This window comes from Gavia stellata, chromosome 5, assembly GCF_030936135.1.
Source record: "Gavia stellata isolate bGavSte3 chromosome 5, bGavSte3.hap2, whole genome shotgun sequence".
NCBI lineage: Eukaryota > Metazoa > Chordata > Aves > Gaviiformes > Gaviidae > Gavia > Gavia stellata.
Genome location: NC_082598.1, coordinates 25,517,806 through 25,528,955, shown reverse-complemented (window position 1 = coordinate 25,528,955; position 11,150 = coordinate 25,517,806). Strand labels below are relative to the sequence as shown.

The 11,150-nt window shown below is 40.4% G+C and overlaps 1 protein-coding gene across 1 annotated transcript; it reads right to left on the bottom strand.

The window, feature by feature from the left end:
* Nucleotides 1-5,045: 5,045 nt before the first annotated feature.
* On the bottom strand, nucleotides 5,046-7,171 carry C5H4orf19 (chromosome 5 C4orf19 homolog). The gene is made up of 2 exons (XM_009809795.2): nucleotides 7,074-7,171; nucleotides 5,046-6,000 (listed from the first exon to the last, which is right to left on the bottom strand). Exons 1-2 carry the CDS (start codon nucleotides 7,169-7,171, stop codon nucleotides 5,046-5,048), a joined length of 1,053 nt encoding a protein of 350 aa, XP_009808097.2.
* Nucleotides 7,172-11,150: the final 3,979 nt, after the last annotated feature.

Genomic DNA, 11,150 nt, shown 5'->3' with positions numbered 1-11,150 from the left:
TTTAACTTCTTCCAAAATTTCCACAGCTTACTGCTTGAGATGGAAAAAGTCCCAAAGCAAGTGGGACGAAGTTTGCAGAAGTGGTCAGTCAGTAGCAGTATCATTTGTAGGTGCAGGCAGTATTTCCTGTTTACTGTTTATTCAACCAGTTCAATTCAAGGATTGCCTGATCTGAAGTTTAGAAAATGATTGTGAAGGTTCAAAATGAAGGAAAGTTTAAAAACAAAACTCCCTGAGATGCCAAGTGAAATTGTTAATGGAGAAGGGAGTCCTGAGACTGAGGTCTCTAGCTGGGTATGTGAATGCATGAAACTTGGAAAGCCTGGCCAGGGAAGGAGCTGAGGAGTTTCTGTTCTGATTTCATGATGGTAAGAAAAAAAAATTGTTTGCCAAGGGCAGTTCGTGTTGGAAAGACCAATGAAAAAGTCTTAGTCTGCTTCTAATTATTATTCTGAAACATTGTGTGGTATAGGTGTTCTAAAACCTAGAAGGACACAGTGTCTGAAACAATTCTGTTGATAAAACTGCCTTTAAAAATAAATTAGTTTTTAATCTAGAATGACTTTGATAAATTCACTTTCTTGGGTATGCAGCATGTTAAAGAAGTTCTAAAGTTTAATTCTGAAGTGATGCTCTTGTGCAATTTAAGTGGATTCCAGTTTCCATCTACATGCAAGGAGAGAGATCACAATTCAAGGTAAATCTATTAACCTTCATTGTTTCAGTGTAATTAGCATTTACAATATAGGCATTTGAATAAATGTATGAAATACCATATAGACAGGCCTTAACAAATGTTGAGATATTCTATTCTCATTTAGCAAAATGTGATACGTCGGCAAGAATTAATCTTTTGGAAAATTAAATCACATTTAGGAAATGGAAACTACAAATACAATGTAAGGTCAAGATTAATTTTTTATTTTTAAGTCATTGTTTCTTGTTTCATGATTTAAATGATGATATAATTGGTATTTTTAGATTACTTTAAAGGAATCAACTCTGAAGCATCTTTTAGAAAATAACAGACTTTCTATTTCTGGATTTTAATTTTTAATGGGAAGTCTCCATAGCAACACTTGCCCAGCGATTGCCTGTGTTCTTTTAAAAAAAAAAAAAAAAAAACCACAAAAAACTCTGTGTGGAATTTATCAATTTCCAGGTTCTTGCTTTCTTGTTAGTGTTTTGTTTGCTGAACTGTAGAATTCTGCAGTATCAGATTTCGGCTTCTTCTGTTGCTCTGTAAACAAACTTCCCCATAACATTTTCTCTAGGACATAGTTAACTTCCTTGGGTGTGGGTGGACTGGGCTGTCTTCCACTCCTGTTGTCATATCTGGAATCTCTGCAGTGATCTGAATTTTTTTTCATAATTCAGTGGTGACCCACTGCTAAATGCAAAGGTGCTAAGCTTACTTTTACTCAATGTCTCTTTGCTTATACACGTAAAGATTACAATTTCCCTTTAAGCTGTATTACTAGCTTTGGAGAACAACCAGAAAACATGAGCTTCCAAAATGCAAAGTGTTTTATAGAAATTCCAGCTTTTATAATATAGTTTCCCATCCTGTTGCCTGTTCTTTATTGCTACATGCGTCTTCACGCTCACCTGTATAGAATTACATCAAATATAGCAACATTAAAAACAGATGGTGGCCAACCAGCTACCTCGTTAATTCCTTTTGTATCACAGGAAAGCTGAAATATTTAGGTTCATAAGTGAGCCCTCTGAATATAGGAAACGGAATTGGTTGATATGTGAAGTTACGGTGTTTGGGGTAAAGAAGAAGAGGTGTCCTAAAAGCTGTGTAGTTTTTGAGAGAAGTCTTAAAATACACGGTTTACTCTTGATTCCAGTAACTTTTTTTCCTGTGACTTTCTCTCTTTTCTCAAGATACAAAATTTTACTCTCACAATTGTCTGAGCAAAATGAATTGTTCAGGCTGGCACTGTTTGTGTTTCTTTGCATCAACATCTGAGGGGACTGAATAAGATTTAGTTCTCACATAACTATTTAAAAGCTGATTTTTATGGCGGAAATTGTGTGTGATATTCAAGTTATTTCTGAAGTAATTGATTCTCTTTCATATTTATTGTGAAAAGTGTACTGCAGTCTGAGAAATGGCTAAGAATTCCTAACACTCAGCTGTGACATGGTAGAGCGAGGGGAAATAAACACATATTAAATATAAAAATATATATTTAAAAAACCCAAACAAAACCAAAAGCCGCACAGGGCACTTTTAGATAGCAAGTAAGAGACGTCTGAATGTTGGTGATACCTCATAGGTTTATTTTATGGAAGCTTTCCATATCCTGCAGGTTTGAGGTAGGCATGTGCCTGACGTTTTGGTTAAGAGAATCATTGACCAGTTATTTCCAATGCAGTGAATATACTTGCTTTACACTGGTTTTTGCCTTTCTTACACTTAAGACAATGAAAACTTGGGTTGCAAGAAATGTGATGTTTGTGGCCCAGCTGATGTCTTGCAGAGGATTTAAGTCCACTGTCCCACGATCGCAGACAGTTGCCCCCTAGAAGAGATGCCTGGTTTGGCGTATCCAGGGCACTGGCTGGGTTTGACGATCCCGTTGGGACAAAGTGCTTGCCTCTAATGTATTTTAATTCTTGGGGAGGAAGATGAAAACTTGCTGTGATTTGCATTCGGTTTGGGTTGGAGTTCAGGTTAGAAAAATCTAATCGAGTCGATATTGAAAAATTGGATATGTTTTCCTGGGGTGTTTGCATTTCTTTCTTCAACATTTTTTTATTTAAATAATTTTTCATGTTTCGTGTCACGGTGCAGCAGGGGGCCAGTGGCTCCCTGGGGCTGGGACATGGGGAGCGGCAGAGGCTCCCCCGGAGACGGCAGGGCTGGGCCTCGCAGCTGGGGCCTGTCCCACCGCCCCAGCCAGGGAGCAGGGCAGGCTTGGGGGCACCAGGGCAACCCCAGCTCTGGGCATCGGGCACCTCCCCGGCGCCAGGCCGAGGCTGGGCTGGGCTGTGTGCCTGCAGGTAGGCCCAGTTAGGTGGGGCCCATGGCCAGGCTGGGCAGGGCTGTGGGGAGCTGGGGCAGGGTCTGATGGCCCCGGGGGGCTGACATGGGGTCCTGGGCCCTGAGTAGGGCAGGGGGAGCCCTGGGGCGGTGGGCAGGGACAGTAAGGCCTGGCGGTGCCCTCAGGACCCTCACAATATAAAAGCAGACATATGCTATGTCCTGTCATAACCATAACTAGTCATATGCAATGTGCAAGTAGTCTTTCACTGTCATTCAGTATTGTAGTAATCTTTGATACACAAATGTACACATAAAATTTGGATGCACTTGTGAAAATACTTAGAAGGGCCTATTAAAGTAGGAAATTGGCAGAGAAATTAACAGTACTACAATACTTTAAAAACATAGAAAGCTTTTTTTACAGCTACAATGTGGTGACTTTCATCTGTAGCTGGATATAGTTCTCTTGAAGCTGAGACTTTGGTTTTTTAATTGCTCCTAGGGATATCATTAATGTTTTGAGAAACTGAAATCTTGATTTGGGCTTGCAGTATTTGGAGGAAAAGAGGAAATCTGCATTTAAACAGAAATAATTTAAATATCTACACATTACTTAAAACTCACCTCCTAATATTCTGATCCTTATTTGTGTTAATGGTGAGACTAGAATTCAGCATCTACTGTTGGTAAATACATAGTTGGTTCTTTTCCTATATCTAATGAAGGATATCCCTTATAGTACTTCTTTTATGCAACTGTTATATAATCAGAAAATGCATAAAGCACAAAAGCCACCAGACGATTTTTCATATGATTAAAAAAATTTATTAAGAGCTTATAACAGACTCAGAAACCAGAAAATTTCAGTATAAAATGTCAAACACTTTCAACTATTAAGATCCCACTTTTGATGAAATGGCAGCACCAAGTTGGGCTCTATCTCCTTTGCTTCCTGCAAGAAAGGTTAACATACTAGTCTGAAGATGAGAGAAGGGGTAAACACTCCAGGAATGCAGCTCTGATATTTTCAGATCTTACGCTTAATTCAACTTGGAAGCTCAATCCCTTTCCTGCTGTAAGTTTAAGGACTGAGCAGAGCCAGGGATGAGTCCACACTGGCTCTTGCTGTTAGTATATAAACAAAACACATATTGCTGGGGAAGTTTGAGACACAACCTGTTTGCAAACTGTACTGTTAAGGCAAGTGATGTGTTCCTGGAAGATGTAGCAGAGTTGAGAGGTCTCAGGCTGTAGCTTTACAACAGTTTTAATCTACCCAAACTAGTAGGACTGAGTTTTGGTACCTCTCCAGCACCTCTGATAGCGTGTGCAGTTCCTGTGTGAGCTACTTCAGCTCATTAAACCAACAGAAAGTTACCTTAGATTTGGCTAGGCTTCTTCTCTTCTAATGAACTGAAGCAGGTCACTTGGAGTATCAAACAAAGTCCAAGGGAGGTGTAAGGGAAGAGATGAGGTTATCCTAACGCCAGCTGCACATGTACGGATTTAGGCTTAAGCTAGAATGGAACCGTAACTTCAGTGAAGTGCAAGCCAAGCTGCCTTCCCTATTGCATACTTCATTAGATCATGGAACTTTGGGTCAGTTTTATTTTTTGTGCTAACACGATGAAAATCTGTGGTTTCTAAGTCCATGGCTTCTACAGTTTTGTTTTAAATAATGGAAGTTTTCTGAACCTGGAACATGCAGTGTGCGCAGACCCTCTTGAGGGTCAAAACCAAGGAAACATTTGCATGAGTCCAGGTGAGGTGGGTATACAGCAGAATATCCTGTGTGGAAGAAATGATGCTTTGCCATTCTTCTTGGCCCCATAGAGAAGAGTGTTAGTATTACCATTAGCCAAGGGACCACTTCTGTAGGCAGTAGAAATTAAAAGGCTGTATAAAACAGCTGATGGGACATAAGTTTAGTCCCAACTCCTTTTATATATGCTGTTCACAACAGCTGTCTACATGTGTTGTACATGTGTTCCTATAGATCAGAAATAAAATCTGGATCTTACCCAGTGTATTAGAAAGAAACCTTCATTTAGTACTCGTCATCATCTTCCAGGTCTTCCCCTGCAGTTGCAGCTTCCAGTGCAGCCAGAGCTGCAGCTACTTCCGCATCTTCCTCCTCAGTTTCTCCATTGATGTCTTTGTGGTTGGGGCATGTGGGTGCCTGTGCTACTTTGGTAACAGCCACGGCAGTGATACCACCAGGAATGCCCTCACTCAAACTTGCGGAGTCAATTTTAAAAGGTTCAATACTGCTCTCCTTCATAGGCGAAGGTGGGGTTACACAAAGGTCCTGGTGCTGTATTGCTGAAGGCCTGGTGTTTTGGTCTGAATGTGCACAGTCGACTGAAAACCCAGGAACTATCTTGAAAAAGATAGCTTGATTGCCATTTTGGAGATAATCAATATCTGGTAGTTGTAGGACATTGTTTTGTGTCTCCAGTATTGCACTTCCTTTGAGAAAGATGCTGTCTTCTGCAGACTGTGAGTTCCCATCTTGAATACTGTTTGGCTCATTGCAGGTTGCCTTCCTTTGACTGCCTGCCTCTAGGTCAAGTTCTTGGCCAGACCTATTTAATTTGGTGTAAAAGTCTCTCTTGCTGGCTGAAGGAGACACTGCTGACTGGCTGGAGGGTCCCTGTTCACTGACTTCTTTCACTGGGTTTGTGTTGGGATTGAGCATGGGGTGCACCTCAGTGCAGGAGTTGCCACCATTGACTGCAACATCAGGCTTTGCAACACACTTCACAAGGCCATCCTCTTGAAAATCATTGCCTCCGTGGTTCCATAGAGTTTCTTTTGTGCTATTTACCTGGGTTTTATTTTCTGTTCTGTTTAGCTCATCCTTCTGGAGTTCATTTTTGTGTTCTTGAATTCCACTATTCTCTTTGAATTTGGATTTATTGCTGCCTTGCTCATTGTGTTTGTAGCTGTTTACTTCATGAACGCATCCAGGCGATTGTACTTCTTCTGGATCAAAAATATAGCTGGAGTAAGGAAAATTTTTTGAAGAAATGTTAATTAGGCTGTTAATATAATTAGAAAAAGGATTAAGCTTAATTTTTAAGCTGGATATCTTGAGGAGCTGGTGTCACTAAGCTTCACCTGGGGTCCTGAGAATGAGCTAAACTGAAGGGAAATGCTGAACTGTGCTATAGGCTGCTGTCTCCTGGGACTGACTGTAACTAGCCCCTGTAGTGAGGTTCACCAGGAGCATAAGGAGAATGTCAGAGAACCTTGTGCTCATTGTTGCATGTTTCCAGCTTTATTTTTTATTTTCTCTGGGGGGGAGATTAGCCAATGAGTACTCATAACATCGATTTTTAATATGTCCTCATGTAGTTGCTAAAATATCTCCCTTTTTTTCCTGGTGTTCTTCCTTTCAAGTCTTACCTTTTTGTCCTTTTTTAATTTTTATTCCCTCCTTTTTCCCTTCTTACTTAATTTTTTTCTCTCGCTCCCAACTTTTCTTTGACTTACTTCTTCCAGAGCCTCTCTCTTTTCTTTATCTCCCCTCTTTCTTTCATAGCACCAATTTTCTTTCCCACTTCCTTACCTATTCTAGAGATGTGGCCAAAGGAAGGAGTAACCATCAAGTGGGGCTGAAGCGTTGTCTTTCAAAACTAGCTAGTCCCCCTCTTCAGGGAGACTTTTAATGTGGTAATTGTTCCCACAACTAACTACATTTAAAAGTTATGATGGAGGCAAGGATCTGTAGTTCATTTTCATTGCTTAGGAGAGAGGGAGTCTGTGTTCCTTGTTCTACTGAATTGAGGGAAGGTCATGCTACATAAATGAGGAAGAGCTTTGCTACAGATGAATTTTCAATGCCACACAATTTTTCTGTGGGATAGGAATTATAGAAATGGACCTCAATTACAGTAGAGCAAAAGGCCATTCACAGGAAATCAGTACGCCTGTGCTCTGGCATGACTTCAAAGACACTGAAAACTCCAACCTTGTAAATAGGCTTAATTTAAGCAACAGGTGTAGGGGAGCACAGACACATGTTTTAATGCATTTCTTTTATTCAGTCTAAGCAACTCTTGTTCTGTTGTACCTTTGTATCATTTTGCAGCACCTGCACCCCATCTGGATTTTCTTTAATCTGAAAAGAGAGAGAGGGAAGGCAAGGGTGAGGGGAAGTGAGTGAAGCATTATGAAATTAAAGTATGGGCAATTGCATTGAAAATGATGGCTCATGTCTAGAAGGGGTTTATTAGCTAAATAGAAAGATGCCTACAGAAGAATGGGTGCAGTACAGTTCAAGGTCTTTCTAGGTTGCTATCTTGCATTGACAGTGGCCTTTAGTTCGGGAAGAATCTGGGGAAGAATGTAACAGTTCTTAAACAGATAGAGGTGTTCTCCCAGACTATTTTACTATGCAATTTTATGATTTGGAGGCTCCTAAGTCAGAGAGTAGTGTTTGGGTTTTTGTGGTTTTTGGCAGCTTTTGATGGACTTCTCTTCCATGAATTTGTCCAGTTGTTTTCTGAAGTCTAGTAAACTGTTAGCATCTACAGCATCCTTTACTCAGAAGTTTCACAGCCCAGCCTTGCCTGTTTGAAGAAGCACCTGCTTTTGTTTGACTTGAACCTTGTTCTTACTAGCAATATTTGATGCCTTCTAGTTCTTGTATTAGAACAGATGGTGAGCGTCATGTCCTATTGTCAGTATAGCACAGGTCCTGTACTGCCCCTTCAGTTCTGATATGCAGTCCGAAGAATCCTCATCTTTTTAAATGTTACGTATAGTGACATTATTTCATGGCTATAGATTGTCCTTGTGGTGGTTCTCTGGGCCTTTCGTGTTTCAACATCCTTCTTAGATGAGGTGTGGGAACCACAAATGCAGAGTTCTCAAGGTGTGGGGAACCACAGATTTATTCTTTCCTCACTCAGTTGGCTCTGTGACAGCTACTGAGCACTGAGGTGACATTTTTTGTGGAACTACCTCTTAGTTAGACACAGACATATTGCTGGGATTGGCACTTCATTATATGCAGTGTGTTGCACCTGCTTTTTACTATGGTAAACTCTTCAGAGTTGGACTAGAGCTAGCAGGGTTTGCATTTTGCTGCATCTCTGTATATTGCAAGCTTTCTGAGTATGCGTCGTTGCCTGACCCAGTGAGATGCTAAGAGCTACCATTACATGGTTCATATGCCAAAGTCTTTTATTACAGGAAGAAATAGTTTGCTAATTTGGACCCTTGAGAACTTTTATGTTCTGAACCTACAGTGAAGACACAGATCTGAACATCCCAAAATCCTAGGAAAAAACATTATGGGTTGGGGGCTATCTTATTTCAAGTTAATGAAGTCAGGATGGGTTGTTAATATGTTTTGTCCATCGTTATTCAGGCTCTTTCTTTTTCTCTTTAGATGTTCTACAACCTTGCATACTTTTGTCATTGCTTTAGGACAGCAGCTCACTTCCCATAAAACAGAAATTGATGATGCAAGGTCAGGGTATTTTCTGGAGTGATTTATTCACAAAACATCAAAGGAAAGTAGTATTGATTTATTCTTACTAGGCATGGCCTGAACTGCACACCTGTGATTATGCTAGCAGAAATTACAGTCAAAAGCTCTGTTGTATGGGCTTATTGTCTCACTTTTTTCCCCCCTAAAATCTGACTTCCTCTGCTTTTAGCACTGAACAAAATGCCTGATGTCTAGCCCCCTCATTCCTGGAGCCTCTAAGGGCCTACAACCATTCAGCAGCTGGTTTTAGCTAGGATGTAGCTACCTCCTACCTATGCTTTTTGTCTTTGTCTGCACAAACTGGAAGAACAAAAACTGTGTAAAGTTGACCAGCTGTTGATAGACTCACCCTTCAAGTCTCTGTGGTTGGCAGTTACCATGTGTTAGATAAGTCACCGTGTGATCTCTGTTCATCAGAAAGGCAATGTAACTTGGCTGATGTTAGGACTCTTTCTATGCAGGCTCTTACTGTCCGTCATGCTTGCCATGGGCTAAGAGTTTGCAAATACTATTTCAGCTCTGCTAAATCATGGTAACTTCAATTGCTGTCAGTTGCCATGTGGGCCCTCTGAAATGCCCACGCAGCCTTTGGCTTGGCTTAAAATTTATAGGTTTGCTGAAACCAGTCCTGGTTTGTATGCAGACCAGTTCTGAGAACAGATACTGCTTCTAGCTGGGTGTGGGCACTTCAGGTCAGGCTGCTTCTGTTTAAACTTTTATCTGACAAATTTCCTACTCAATGCTTTTATTTATAACTTTTTGTGATTTTTTTTTTTTTTTAAATCACAAAATCTTGCTCATAGGTTTTAACCATTGGGACATGCTAATTGCTGTCCTTTATTCTGTTGTAAAGACACTTGTGATCATCATAGAAGGCAATTGTAAATGGAAATTACTGTTGTTGTTTTCATAAGAAGCACTTTCCTGGTTGTTTTTTTTTAATTACAGTTACTATTTGAATTATCTCTGCAGCTACTATGTTAAGCTTTTCCACTGATTAGTTACGACTGGATCTGTCCTCTGGAATGAATTAACTATTATGTATGGAAAATGCTTTGTTGTATTATCTTACAAATTATTTCACATCACTGAAATAGGAATATGGTTTTACAATGTCACTGTCTGAACACTGGGTTTTTTTTTTCCCTTGCGCTTTTCTTCCATATTTATAATAATCTTTCAAGTCAAGTTGGCAAATAAATCCGGGGAACAAATTGCTTTTATAGCATCAAAAGGCATGCTTTAATCCTACTTATCTTGTTTTAGGTACCTTGCTCTAAAGACTTGTGTATTGTGTGATGTTCATAGCTCCATTAACGGATAAGTAGTTTTAATAAGCTCCTGTCTGGAGCAGTTTGAATCAAGCACATGCTGCAGACTTGCAACAAAAAGCAGTTAGAGAGCTCAAGCAACGGATAATGATATGTTATATGATACTGAGTTTAGAAACATTGCATCCTTTTATGTTCAAACTTTTTTTGCATTTTTATAAGATGTTTATTCTGTTAGATATTCTGTGCTGCTAAATTGATTAGATAATTTCAGATGAACATGATGTGTTGCAGAATGCTCCCTTGCAGAACACTTTTGGGGCTAGTTCCAACACCACCCCCCCACCACCCCCAAGCAAAAAAAAAAGGCTGCCTGTCTGAAGCGGCAGGAAAATGCTTGGCCTTAACATTTAGATCCTCAGAATTCAGATCAAATTGCCGTTAATCCCAGACATCATTCCTTCTCAGTCATGAAGTTTCCTGAAGGCCTGTAAATTTTTGTCACTGGTTATTATGCAGTCACTTAATCCTGAACACTTAACACATCATCTGGCATTAAACCTCTACTAAAATGTTAAGTACAGATTTTTTAAAAATTTTTTTAGATGTGCACTGGAACACTTGGAGCATTTACAGGAAGGAGATAGAGCTGTTCAGGTGAGAGGAATGAGGGAGGCCTAGAGTTACGTTTGTTTTATTTTTTTACTCTGCTTAATTTTGAACTTTCACTTTCCAGCTTTGAGTAGCTGCTGAATAGGATGCCCAGCCAGGACTAGGGAAGTGACTGTACCTTTGTACTCGGCACTGGTGAGGCCTCGCCTCAAATACTGTGTTCAGTTGTGGGCCCCTCACTACAAGAAGGACATTGAGGTGCTGGAGCGTGTCCAGAGAAGGGCAGCGAAGCTGGTGAGGGGTCTAGAGCACAAGTCTTATGAGGAGCAGTTGAGAGAGCTGGGGTTGTCCAGCCTGGAGAAGAGGAGGCTGAGGGGAGACCTTACCGCTCTCTACAACTACCTGAAAGGAGGTTGTAGTAAGGTGGCTGTTGGTCTCTTTTCCCAAGTAAGAAGTGATAGGACAAGAGGAAATGGCTTCCAGTTGTGCCAGGGGAGGTTTAGATTGGATATTAGGAAAAATTTCTTCACTGAAGGGGTTATCAAGCACTGGAACAGGCTGCCCAGGGAAGTGGTTGAGTCACCATCCCTGGAGGTATTTAAAAGAGGTGTGGATGAGGCGCTTAGGGATATGGTTTAGTGGTGGACTTGATAATGTTAGGTTTACAGTTGGACTTGATGATCTTAAAGGTCTTTTCCAACATAAATTCTATTCTATGAATCTTCTAAAGTGTGTCTCTGAGGTTAAGCTTGTAGCAGTTTCTACAAAA

Coding starts and splice junctions, on each gene's coding strand:
- C5H4orf19 (XM_009809795.2), bottom strand. CDS start 7,171: ATGCTTCACTCACTTCCCCTCACCCTTGCCTTCCCTCTCTCTCTTTTC. Junction 6,001..7,073: donor TGCTGCAAAATGATACAAAG/GTACAACAGAAC, acceptor TCCTTACTCCAG/CTATATTTTTGATCCAGAAG.